The sequence below is a fragment of the Magnolia sinica genome, chromosome 7 (genome assembly GCF_029962835.1).
Source record: "Magnolia sinica isolate HGM2019 chromosome 7, MsV1, whole genome shotgun sequence".
Lineage (NCBI taxonomy): Eukaryota > Viridiplantae > Streptophyta > Magnoliopsida > Magnoliales > Magnoliaceae > Magnolia > Magnolia sinica.
This window is the reverse complement of record NC_080579.1, coordinates 55,241,110-55,255,766: the sequence shown is the minus strand read 5'-3', so window position 1 is coordinate 55,255,766 and position 14,657 is coordinate 55,241,110. Positions and strand designations below refer to the sequence as shown.

At 36.5% G+C, this 14,657-nt stretch overlaps 1 protein-coding gene across 2 annotated transcripts in view; it reads right to left on the bottom strand.

Annotated features, from left to right (window-relative positions):
- The window catches only part of LOC131251361 (uncharacterized), a 134,588-nt gene that overhangs the window by 12,263 nt on the left and 107,668 nt on the right, over positions 1-14,657 (bottom strand). Inside the window, exons 12-13 of one of the 2 annotated variants that reach the window (XM_058252044.1) lie at positions 10,817-10,899; positions 9,583-9,663 (exon numbers count right to left, since the gene is read on the bottom strand). In XM_058252044.1, coding sequence (XP_058108027.1) covers positions 9,616-9,663; positions 10,817-10,899 — 131 coding nt within the window. In that variant the 3' untranslated portion in view covers positions 9,583-9,615. Of the gene's footprint in view, positions 1-9,582; positions 9,664-10,816; positions 10,900-14,657 lie in introns of those variants that run through there. The other variant, XM_058252043.1, reaches the window with a different exon arrangement.

Sequence of the window (14,657 nt, the reverse complement as noted above, 5' to 3'; positions counted from 1 at the left end):
CATCTGAATCATAACAGTTATAACGCTCCTCATGTGGTGGTGGCACGTGTGCTCAATCACGACTAATGCCTTGGCCACGATCATACTCCCGCCTATCAACTTGATTTCCAGCCTAAGATTGAACGTCTTCCCCAGTGTTAGGGTTTGCTTGTAAGGAGGCCTCAAGTTGATTGACGCGCACATTGGTCACGGTTAATTGAGTGGCAGTGGTTCTACTGTGCGCTTCAATGGTCATCAAACGATTATTGATGGCATCAAGGGCCTCGGCAATCTACTTTAGATTTAAAGTGGGGTGTAAACCAAAACCACGTCAAGAATGAGTGGGCACACACAAGGAAACTCTAAAAGGAAACCCTATATGTAACTCTAACCTAAATGTAATACAAAAATCTTATATGGCCTAAATCTACATGGGGACTCAACAAAACCTAGAAAAAAGGCTTACTAAACTCAACAAATGTCCCCTTTGTAGAGTCGGTACGCGGGTCGAGCAAAAATGTCCCCTAGCTCTAGATTCATAGTGGGATCTTCCAGATGCTCGCATATGCACAGTGTCTTTAGCACAATCATGGGCACTCGCTTAGCCATAGAGAAATCGGTGCGACCCGCCTCATCCTCTGATATGTACGCAAGGGTGTACTTGACGTGATGTCCTCATCATCAACACATGTGCCACCGCCCATCTTCAATCGCCTCACGTGTCACATATCCAAATGTTCTATTGTCCATCTTCTATTTTCTCACATATGTGCCAATGCGCCACGTGTCACCATCCATCTTCACTTGGGCCCCACACATACAAAGAACCTCAAATATGCCGCATGTGCCAACTTTCCATAGTCCATCTCTTGTTTTATCGCATATCAGCCACCATCCATCTTCCCTCAGACCCCACTGGTACAAAGTGCCTCACATGTGCCAAGTTTCCATTGTCCATTTTTGTTGTGTTGTACGTGGCACCATCCATCTTTCGCTTGCGCCCCACATGTGTAAAGCGCCCACATGCATCTATCTTCAATCGCTCTAATATGTGCTACATGTAGCATGTGCTAATATGCCTATGTGCAGTGCCACCATCTACCTTCAAGTGTCCACATGTATCAAATGTACTAATTTGTTGCTTGTGTCACATGTACCAGCATGCAACTTCAAGCACCCCTCATGTGTCATGTGTGACACCATTATGCTTAAGCACTCACAAGTGCCATTGTCTATCTTTGAGCGTTCCATATGTATCATGTGCTAATCTGGCACATGCCAATAACTGCCAAGATTTCTTTTTTTATTTGACCAAACAATAAATTAGAAAACATGCCCCAAATTTTCTAGAAAAATCCTATTTTAAAACAAACATGGAAAACAAAGTTTCCTTTCCCACGCTTTCCTCAAATCCAAACAAGCCCTATAAGAAACCCTGATTTTTTTTTCCTCGTGACCTCTTGTCAAGATAATATGCAGAAAGTAATAAATGATCATAGGCTTCTCAATTTGAATCTACGAGATCTATTGAACATGTAGGAGGATTCTACAAAAAGGGAAGGAAAGAGAAATGGAAGAGAAGACTCGTGTGTGTGTGTGTGCGCGCGCATGCGTGTGTGTGCGTGTAGAGAGAGAGGGTCTCAAGTCCTACCCATTGAACTATAAATTATGGTCCACCCAACAAATAACTTCCACCCTTTCATGTGTCTGACATCCAACCCATCCAATAGGTTGTCCTTATCATGAGGATCACCTTGAAAAAAAAATCTACTCATTGAGTGCACCACACTTCTTTTTTGCTATTTATTAATGGCTATAATTTGTTTTATATGGTGTGGCCCACCCGATAACTAGATAGGGATGATTTTGGCATTAGATTAGATGATCCTCATGGTGGGACCAACCAATTGGAAGGGTTGGATGTCACATGCACATAATTGGTTGGATGTTATCCACTGGTTGGACTGTACTTAGTAGTCCAACCAGTTGGACTTCAGACCTACTCACACACACACACACACACACACCCACACACACCCACACCCACCCACACCCACACCCACACAAACAACTCTAGTCTAGGAGATTTCTAGAACATCTAGAAAGATTATAGAATGCTCCCAGATCTACAAGATTACAATATCAACAGGAGACTTCTAGAATATCAAGGCCTATTGTAGCATTCGTCCAAAATGTACAATATTAAAAGTATGACATCATACACAAATCAGCCTTCAGCATATACAATAATTATAAGAAAACTAAAATAAATTACTCATGCCATTTTTTAGAGGTTAGAGAAAACATAGTCCATTACTCCTCACATTGCATGGAACAAATAGATTGATGATAATCCATGTTGAGCTGACTATTGTGAGAACATCGGCGGGAAATTTCTCTATCTACAATCTTTTCGCAAATGAAATGATGATCAAGGTCGATATGTTTGGGATGCAAATGGAAGATGGTAGAAGAGTTTTGTGGTGATTCAATGTCACAGTAAAGAGAACAACATAGATTCCCTTGGGGTACCAAAAAATTTGTCTTGCTGCTTGAACATGAGAAGTCACCTGAGTACTGAAAACCTGATTTAACATATAGGCAACATTGGGACTGATGAAACTGAGATATTGAAGACTACCCATGCTGCAATGCTAAGCCATTGGGTCCTCTACTGGATCACAATATATATATATATATTTTGATGACATAATCATTAGAGACAGTAGTCTGCTCTCCATTGTCAATATGCAAAAAGAGTTGTCCATTCGATACAATATGAATGATTTCAGCTAACTTCATTACTATTATCGTTGGCACCATGAGGCTTCAATCATGTGGATAGTCTAGATTGCCACCTACACATAGCAAGGACAATTATGTTCTGGTCCACAACCATCCCAGGGTGGACCATGCTCTCCTGGTGAATCACCTGCAGACCATTTGCTTGCCATTGGATCTCCAACAGGTGGCTCCCAACCAACCTCACGCTGGCCATCGCCACATAGATCCTCATTGTGATTACCGTATCAATCCATGTCTCAATCTACGCCATGATCGGATTGGGTGTGAGGAATGACCGAATTAGCTACAAAGTGAGACGATGACAGAGTTCAGCGAGTTGGAGAGCAAGTGGTTAAGCAGTAGCAAGATGAGAACAAGACAACAGAAAGATGCACTCAATGCCTAGATCAGAAGAATGAGGGCTCCAACACACATTCAAAGGAGGCTTGGAATTTGAAGGTGGAATGGTGCAAATCCCAACCCTTGTGTTTCCCTATATGGCAGTTGGGGAGCAAGAAACTCATGCACCGAACCCCCCCGGTTTTTAAGCAAGAGGGAAAAGGAAATGTGGAGCAATTGGCGCAGTTAGAAGGAATCGCAACAGTAGTTGGTGACTTGAGCTCCCCTTCTCAGGAGGTTTGATTCAGTTAATTGTTTCTGACACAAGATAGATAACAACAATAGATAGAAGGGTGCTTTGAAGCACAAATAGTGAATGTTGAAAGCCAGAGTAAGGCATGCCCTATGTTCCCGACAACCTCTCTTTGGCCTATCAACTTGACCATTAGGTTATGTAGTGAACAACGCATAGTGTTAAATAGGTATTGTACTTCTTCATCCTAGTTTTTTCCTACCTTGACGAACAAGCTACCGTTGAGCACAACTAGCAGCACATTCTTTAAGCCCACCTCTCTAATCACTCCCTTCAACAGGTTGTATATATAGGAGTGATCCTTTATGTGGGTGGATGTATCAATAAATATGAGGAAAACATGTTTCCCTCTACAATACGTCATGAAGTTAATAATGGACAACTACGTGAGTCTCGTCCACCCATCACACATGACCATCACCTTGTTTGTCTCCCAGTTTGGCTTGAGTTCATCCACCCAACCCCGCATCTCCTCATACTCATGATCGAGGTAGACCCCAAAGATCTCCTCTGGCATTGTAGGCTTCACGCCTATCTTAATAGACTGCACGATATCATTCATATTATGAAAGTGAAGGCTAGCTACCACATATGCTAATATGTCACTCAAAAATGAATCACTTGCCTATTGTGCTCCCCATAGCCTCCCTGAAATCCCCCTTGTTCCATATGTATACACGATTCATCCATCCATCCATGATCCAACCATCCATCCATACACACACACAAGCATGATGATCCGTTCTTCCATCCATCCATGTATACATACACACACACATGCATGATGATCCATTCTTCCATCCATCCACCCAACCATTCATCCATCTGCATGCATACGTACATATATACACACATGCATGATCCATCCATCCATGCATGCATCCATGCATTCATACATACACAAACATCCCATGCATGCATAATCCATCCATTCAACCATCCTTCCATCCATGCATACATATATACATCCACGTTCCATCCATCATCGATGCATGCATACATATACACCTATACATACATGCATTTTATCATCAAACCATGCATGATGCATTCATAAATTTTTAATTAAAAAAAATTCAAATGGAATTTTATTTTAAATAAATAGATTTTTAATATTGTTTTAGGGCCTATTTGAATTTTCAATTACAAAGGTAAATGGCTATAAATAGGTAATGATTATTTACTCTTGTAATTGTGTACTGAAATTACTTACATTTGACTATAATGATAATTTTGCCTTATTATTTCTTTCACCTAGAAATCACTGTAAAAATGTTAGTTTTAGGGCCTGTTTGTTTTCCTATTTACCACTGTAAATGGTGGTAAATAGGTAATTATAACCGATTCCCATTGTTTGGAAGAGGGGAAATAGAGAGGGTAATTACGCATCGATTTTCAGAATTTACTTTTTGAAAAAAAAAAAAAAAAAAGGGTGGAAACGACTAAGTGAAATTTGTGGGTCCCACCATGATGTATGTGATCGATCCACACCATCTATCTATTTTATCAGATCATTTTACGGCCTGTGCCAAAATAAAATTAGGCAGATTATAAGCTCAAGTGGACCACACTGCATATCATTGACGTCCATCATTGAAATATGAAGCCATCCGTGGGTCCCACACTAATGTTTATTTGTGATCCAACCTGACCATATGATCACACAGACACAGATGAAGGGAAAACACAAATATCAGCTTGACGCAAAACTTTTATGGCCCACAAGAAGTTTTTAATGGTGGGTGTTTAATCCCCCTGTTTCTTGTGTTGTGGTCCACTTGCATTTTGGATTTGCCTCGATTTTGGGTTCATGCCAATGAGCTGTTAAAATGAATGGATGGCTTGGATCATACACATATATCATGGTGTGCCCCACAAAATTTTGAACTTTTTCTTTGGTATTAGTGTCAAGTCAAATCAAAGGTCTCACAGTGTATGGTCAGCAACCATGTATTTCACATGCAAAATAATGATTGTTTATTTACTTCTATTTCCAATTGTAAATAAGAAAACAAACACCCCCTTATAGTGTGAAATTGTAATGTCTACAATTTATTTTACCTACTTAACAAGTGTATTTGACTCTTGATTTATGAGCCATAATTTTTTATCTAAACATACACCTGGAAATGATAACGATGGCTTAGTTGACATTTCATAGGAAATTAGAAAATCAAACAAGCCCTAAAAGAAATAGTGATTTTCCACCAACAAATGCAACCCATTGACCATAGACATGGAACATAAATAGGAAAACATCGAAAGGAAACAGATATATTTAAAATTTTAAAAAAATTAAAAATAAAAATAAAAATAAAAATGCAATTATATATTTTTCTTCTAATTAAACATAATCTTTTTGTAATTTTGGAAAATATAAATAATTGTAAAATCTAAAAAATCGAGAGATGAACATGAATCAAGAGATCAACCCCTCATTATCAAATTAAAAAATGGGGCCTCAATAAATTATAAGGTAAGAAAATGGGGAAATTTGGATTTTCCCCACTTTTCTCAAATTTCCATTTCAATCTTATAATCACTCGATTTTTCAACTAAATTCATGTCAACGCATGAAAATCATGCACGAATATGGATTTGAAGTGAAATCCATGAAAAAAAAAAAAAAACCCACTATATTGCAATATTTCATACCACCTTGATTCTGGTCACAAAGGTTTTAATCCACAGAGAATGAAGGGTGATGGTAAAATCCACCCCAAAACTCAGATCTAGAAAGAAAATGGGAAATTTTTTCGACTTTCCATGGATTTTTTAATATTTTTTGTCGCAATACGCACGCTCTTATCATAGGGAGGTTATCGACTTGTATTGACTATAATAATGCCAATACTTGGAATTTTCATACTTGAAAATATCACAATATATCAGTGGTGATATTGATACTATGTCAATACTTGGCAATATATCGTCACCGATACCTATAAACAATTGTTTAAATATTGACGATATTAGCCGATATATCCCACGATATATCTTGTATCCCACCTAGGTGATACGAAACACACAGGTAGTGCCAATATATCCCACATGTTCAATCCTGTGGGCATTTTTCAATTTCCGATCCCCCCTTTTTTTTGTTCAAATTATGTTAAATCAATGTCAAATGGTTATAAATCCATTGGTTTTTCATCTTTTGCATGAAAAATCATGGAGTTGGAGCTTTGATTTTGATATCCATTGGTTCTTCATGTTTTTTTTTTTTTTTCCCTTTAACCAGTTATCAATTGAAACTAATTTCAAAGTATTTAGGAGTATTTGATGAAATAATCATCACATACACTCTAATTTCAAATTTTGAGTGTAGGTGGTCCGATTAGGAAATTTTTGAGGAAAATTCAAATTTTCCCCAATTTTCTCCCAAATTGCTTGCAATGTTGCACTCCAAACATGAAATCAAGCATGTACGGGGTTCATTTACTGATTTGTTAAGTCCTTGTAAATTTTTAGAAAAAAAATCATTTTTTAATTAAAAATTATTAAAATATTAATTTTTTCGAAACTTCCCTTCAACCAGTTGTCAATTAAGACTAATTTCGAAGTATTTAGTAGTATTTGATTAAATGATCATCACATACACTCTAAATGTTTTTTTTTTTTTTTGAAGACACAGGGTGTCCCCACCTCTTTTTTGAAGTGAGACTAATCCCTATGGACACATGCAATCACCCACAACCACGTGTTATGCATTGAATTTGAATATGGTTGTATTAGCTCAGTCAAACAGGGCATAGCTTAGGACCCTATACAAAGGAAACCTATTATATGCACTTCTTTTTTGAGATGTTATGATTTAAAAGTGTGTATTAAGGTCTTTTTTAACAATCCATGAAGTTTCATTGAAAAATTCAACAATTTTCCCAATATTTCCCCATGTTTCCCAAAAAGAGCGATAAATTACCCAATACAACTGATATATCCCGTGTGATAACCAATATGTGTCTGTATCCCAAAGATGTGATACGTAATGCGATATCGATATTTCGAATGCTGCCTGGAATTTCTAAACTTACCAATTTTGTCGGTATCACCATACTAAATACCAATAATATCAGTAATAAGACCGATACTTGGAGCACTGGTGATGGGAGGGTTAGCAGCGTATTGGCTTAGCCTATTTCCAATTTCTATCTTTTTTTTCTTTCAATGAAATTCTATCGCTATTCCTAAAAAAATAAAAAATAAAAAGCATAACCCAGATGGTGCCATATGACTAGAATGAGAATGTGATGCAAAACTTGAAATTTATGATGATTACAGGCATAGGAAACTACTGAGATTGGCTTTCAAGGGCATAAAAGCCAACATCTCCTACTTGCACTAAAGGCAAACATCTATAACTCAAATCCTACATTCTTAACATTTTTATCAGACACATTCGAAGAGAAACATCTTAGTCATTACATTCAACAAAATATTGGTATAATAAACCACTCTGAAAACCCACATTCCTGTTTCCTATTTCATCAAACATCAAATGATACTTAATTAGAATGTACATAATCCTTCAGTAACCACACCACTGTAGTCTCAGCATAACACAACTGGTGCTGCTTTACAGTCACACCACTGGCAATTTCTCAAACTTTCTCACCCATCAATCTGACAACAAAGAGATCAATGACTCTGCAAACACTTTCCTGATGACCAGTTACTGCATAACCAAACCACTGTGTCACTGATTGAACCAATGCACTTCGGTTGCTACAATATCCCCAGTGGAGTAATTGAACTTAATCAATTTATGCAATTAAGCATAATCCATATGGTGCAACATAACTAGAACAATAATGACCAGTGTGGTGCAAAATATAAAACATGATGATTATGGGCAAAGGTAACCATTGGGACTGGCTTTCAAGGGCACAAAAGCCAACAACTATGATGGGAGTCACCTAGACCACTGATGAGTCATATCAACGTGACAAGGATCACCCGATGTTTGCACGACCAAGTCATTTTGTACAAATCCATAATGGCTTTATCATACATGCAACTCCAACCTTAAAAACATCGACAGAAACTGAAATTACAGAATATCCAACAAAATCAACAACTTAGATAACAAAAGTGGTTCAAATAGCGAATAGCGTGTAGTATAGCGTTTACCCCTCTGAAGCGTGAGGCATAAGCAACATGACGTGTAGCTTTGCTTCTAGATTTTTAAATTAAGGTTACGCTCAATTGCATCATATCATGACATTTCATGATATTTTGCACCAAATTATACTGACTAATAATGAAATTTCATTACATCTGGTGCAACCAAACACTATTAAATAACTGGAAAAATAGGGCAAAGATTAACTATAAAGATAAAGAAAGGGCAACAGAACTGGTTCGGTGCAACCAGACACTATTCAATAACAGGAAAAATAGGGCAAAGATTAACTATAAAGATAAAGAAAGGGCAACAGAACTGATTTAATACTGTTACTTTTATTGATTTTACTACAATTGCTGAAAAGATAGACAATTTTTTTATAAAAAATAAAAAAAATGTAACAAATCATTGAAAATGTAAATTGATTTTTGCTCTAGTGAAAAATAACTTCTAGTGTAAGCCACGTAGCATCTAGTGTAGGCAATGCAGCGTTTAGCATATGTAAATTATCATGTCGCATAGGCAACATGAGACTTAGCTATTTTCGTGAGCTACTTAGTGTTAAGGCTGAGCAATGCTACGTAGTGCAAGCTACATGCTACATAGAGTAGCTATTTAAAACAGTCATTAACAATAAACAGAATCCAAGAATTCAGTAATATGATGGGAATTTATTAAAACAATATGAACATAATTGTTAGATAATGTTTGTTTCCAATATTACAAAATTTACCTCTTTTCTTTAATTTTCCTTATTTTCCTATATTCCTTTTGGAAATTTTTCTTCAAGAAAGGACACAACATCACTCAATTGAGTTGGATTTGACTGCAAAGCTATAATAAGGTTACCTTTGACATTGTGGCCTCACATCATATATGTTAGTGACTTAGTGTATAAAAAAACACCTTGTGAATGGAAACCTAACATAAGTTCTTTTAGGTTCAGGTTACAAAATATCTAAGTCACAGTACTATGTCACATGGACGTCTAAGCATATTGTTTTCCTAGGGAATCATATGACCATCTTCCTTAAACTGAAAACACATTGGTAATGGACGAGTTAACGAGACATTTTCAGGAAGAGATCCCATGGTATATGTTGTTTGCAGATGTCGGTTTTGATTGAAAAGACGAGGGAGGGTGTAAACACAAAGATGTGAGTCATGGAGGGGTGATTTAAAATTAATCGAACTAAAATAGAGTATATGGATGGTAGTTTTAGTAACAATAGGAGTGAAAACAAGGAATTAATTAAGATTGCTGACCGAGAAGTTTACCAAAATAACCAATTTCAACATCTTGGATTGATAATTCACAAGAGTAGAGAGATTGAGAAGGGTGTGGGTGTTGCCCATAGAATTCAAGCTGGGTGGAAGAAATGGAGATGTGCATTTGGAGTTTTATGTGATCGTCGTGTACTACTCGAAACAGAGGGAAATTTTATAAGATAGCTATAAAACCAGCCATACTTCATGGGACAAAATGTTGGGCAGTAAAGGAACAACATGTTCATAGGATGAGTGATTGAGTGTAGCTAAAATGAAGATGTTGAGATGGATGAGTGGCAAGACAAGGAAGGATGGAACTAGAAATGGATGCATTTGAGGGAACTCAGGAATAGCACAAGTAGACTTAGATGGTTTGGTCATGTGCAAGTGCAACAAAGACCAAGAACCACGCCTCTTAAAAGGAGTTGATACAGCTTGAAGGCTCTAGAAGGGCAAGTTGAAGGCCCAAAAGGATGTGCATGGAGTAAGTAAGAAACTAATTGATGACCTATGGTCTAATAGAAGGTATGGCCCTTGATAGTGTGGAATGGTGGAACAGGATTCATGAAGCCAACCACACTTTTGGTATAAGCCTTAGAAGATGATGATGATGATGTATACATACAAACACACATGCCTGTGTGTGTGTGTGTGTGTGTGTGTGTGTGTGTGTGTGTGTGTGTGTAATTATGTTAATCATACAATAAAAATAAAAACAAAAAAAACAAAAGACATGATATCTAGGAACTGTATTTTGGAGTGCAATACAAAATTAGATAGCTTAACACAACGAATAGGAGAGAACTCAATCAAATGTCCGAATGAAGAAAGTAGGGATATGATCACAAACTGCTAAAAAACATCCCATAGATGACAACCTCATCATCAACCGGCTGAATGTTTAATCAATTTGACAAACTAGTACAAGATAGCATGAAAGACTAGAGAAGTAAATGAAGAAATGCACAAGGAATCAGAAGGACCAATGCAGATACATGGATACATACCTCCTCATCTACTGTGTGAAGGTAATACTTCAAAAGATCCTTCCACTTAGAAATTACTTTCTTCACATTACTAAGTAGCTCTCCTGGAAGATAGGTTAAAGTAAATAAATAAGAATTAATTCTAAGAATTTATCGGCTACACAAACAGACCCAAAAACAAAGATGCTCTAATAGTAACCATGTGTAACAAGTAGAAAGTAAATATGAACATAAATAATAATAATAATAATAATAAATCAAGATCTCATACCCAATGTTTTAAATATCGTTATCGCATAATGTATCGCACCCTTGGGATATGGATACATATCGGTTATCGCATGGAATATATCGGTTGTATCGCGTAATTTATCGTTGATGTTGGGAAACATTGGAACATTGGGAAATTGGTCGAAATTTTCAATGAAACTTCAGGGATAATTGAAAAAGACATCAATACACACTTAAAAATCAAAATGTTACAAAAAAAGGTGCACATAATAGGGGTTGGTTTCCTTTGTATGGGGTCCTAATATATGCGCTTTCCAACTGAACTTATGCAAGTATATTCAAAGTCTATTTGTATAATTTATAAATGTAAGAAGCCATGTATGGAAACCCAAGCAATACATTCAAAAGCAAAAGAAGAATCACTAAATGAGGTTACATACATGTTTAATTTTGTATTTGGATACAAAGATTGCGACTGATATACGGGAAATTGAGAAATTTAGATTTTTCTCAATTTTCCGCAAGTTAACCCATCTCCCCCAAATCTTGAAATCGAAGTTCCAATGATTTTTCATGGCAAACATAAAGAATCATAGATTTGTAACCATTTGACACTAGTTTAGCATGATTTACAGCAAAAACATGAATAAAAATTTGAAAATGCCCATCGGATTGAATATGTGGGATATATCGACACTACCTATGCGTTTCGTATCGCACGGGTGGGATAAAAGATATATCGTGGGATATATTGGCTGATATCGTCAATATTTAAAACACTGCTCATACCATAGGAATTCAAATGACATTATGACATTGTATTGGTTACCAGCACAGTTCCCTCGAAGAAATTAATTCAAATAACATTGCCATGTGGTATTGGTTTTCAGCACATTTCCCTCAAAGAAATATATTCAAATGACATTATGAAATTGCAATGGCTTTTAGTGAATGAAATTCCTCATAGTATTCAAACGTAAAATAATTTGCAAGGAAATAGATATTCAAAATGTTCTCCCAGAGAACCACATGTAGTGGATTCATACAGAGAATGTGGAAATATATGCAATTGTAATTGTGTGCATGTATATTTTGTACTCATGTGGAGCAGTGTATCTTTCTTTCAAGTTAATATATGTGTGTGTGTGTGTGCATGCAGGCGTGTGTGTTAGTCATTTTTTACCAACAAAACACAACACAAGTTGCCCTAGCCTCTCTCTCTCTCTCTCTCTCTCTCTCTCTCTCTCTCTCACACACACACACACACACACCTTTTTCTACAGATTTTTCATTCAATCTACCTCCACTTGGTATCAGAGAGGTTTGTGGATTTGATCGCAACCTATGACGGTGCAACCTACTGCTAACGTCATCCATATGTACAAATGATGTTAGCAAGGTACGGATAGCCAGTCTTTTGAAGCAAAAAATCATCGGATATGAAAGGTAATGATTTTAGAAGAATAATGGTAAATTTTCTACAATTTTTGTATAAGTTTTTTGTGGTGTTTCAGCAAAAATAGAGAAAGTCCGAAAAAGTCCATATTTTGAATTTCTTGTTGTGCTTTTTCTGAGGGTTTTTTTTTTTGGCAGATTTTCCACATAGAGCAAGTACGGTTGATCATTTGCAATCACTATAAACAGTAATCATGAAGTTTTGTTGAGACTTGGAGCTGTTATGACAATTTTTTGTGAGAAACAAGTGCCATTGGCCCTTGTTTTTAGGTTTTCACCGGAATTTCTTCATTCCTTTCATGTTCAGATGTTATGAGGCTATGAAATGCAATGGAGAATCATGTTGGTGATGATTATGTAGTTAATGTTCTCGTTCTATGCTTAGAGGTACTGCGCACACAAACTATTCGATGTACTGCTTGCCTCAACTTGACATGGAGGATTTCTATAAGTAGTGGAGCTTTCCTTTACTATTCATCATTTCTTCCTTTATTAAACCCATTGTTTAAATTATCTCTGATATTATCAAAATATCTCCGATATTATCTTTATCTCCACCTCAGCAATACCAATAACACTGGCAGTATAAAATATTCGAGGTATCAACAATGTATCGCTAACTATCGCCAACATATCAACATCACCAATCTAATCGCCAATATTTTCAACTATATAAATTCCAAGCGTCGCTTGTTGTCAAATCACCACTTTATCTAAAAGCTCGAGCCGTTAGGGGATGGCGTATCAATGTAAATCAAGGACTTTAACACCCCCACACGTGCAGAGTAGAACTTTGTGTGGGAACATACTAGGCAAGGATGGAGAGACACTCACAACTCCCACCATAAACAGCCCCCCATGGGAAAAGATATTAGGGAGGCATATTTGTTGCTCCTGGGATTCGAACACTTGACCATCCACTTTGATAGCATGTCAAATCACCACTTTCTCTAAAAAATCAAGCTTAGGGGGTGGCATATCAATGTATATCAAGAGACTTTTAACACCTGTATTGCCAATGTATCGATATCACTAACATATTGCCAATATTTTCAACGGTGTAAATTCTAGGTGATACTTGTATCACAAGTCTATCACCGATATTTCAATAATATCTCCAACGTATCAATATCACCCAAAATTATTTATTTAAAAAAAAATATATATATATTCATTTCAAAATTTTTTTATGGGCACATGGTTGTATGCAGTGTTCAATTTGTCATTGATAATATCTCGACATTATTGTTATCACAAACACATGCAATCAAGACCACAATCTTTCGTTTCCTTTCTAGTTGTTTATGATTTCTTAGTAAAACGTCATGTGTTTTCAATATTATGAAATATCAATGGATTTTTAGATGGAAGGTTGGATGGTTAGATGGGATGGATGGGATGGTTAGACTGATTTCTTACGACGGCACATGCTTTTATGCCCCAATTAAATGGAAACTTATTATCTACGCATTCTTTTTGCAATTTTTTTTATTCCTAAATATGCAACTGTGTATTTTAACATCTCCTGAAGTTCCACTAAAAACTCCACCTTTTTCCTATGTTTCCTCGCATTTCTAGTTATCAGCGATATTATCGGTGATATTGATATTGTTTATGTATCCTTGGCCAACGAAACTTGTAGCGATATTGATACTTCGAGCACTGCCTATACCACAAGTTACTACATCCAAAGATAGGCAAAGCATGAAGAACAACTAGCCCAAAATCAGGTCAATCCATTGTTATCAAATGTGATCGCATATGTTCGTACTGTGGATTGAATCACATATGCCATGATGGCATATGCGATCCTTGCAAGTATGCCATGGCATACTTTTATATGCGACCAATGTGTGATCACATATGCGAGTATGCAATCACATTACTGCGTATGCGATAGCAATTCTACATATGTGATCGCATATTTCCCAATAGCCAAAGTGGAAGCAATTTTTTTCTTTTTTATTTTTCCAATTTAGAGAACTTTTGCCTATAAATAGACACTCATATCCCCTCCATTTTCACTATTCTTTACTCCAAAGCTCTAAATCTCTTAATCTTTCTCTCTTACACTAATCTCTCTACAACTATTTCAAGTATTTTTATTTTTTGTATTTTGTAAGTTGTGCTTACTTTTTGTAAATTAAGTTGTAAGTTATGACTTGTAAGTTGTTTC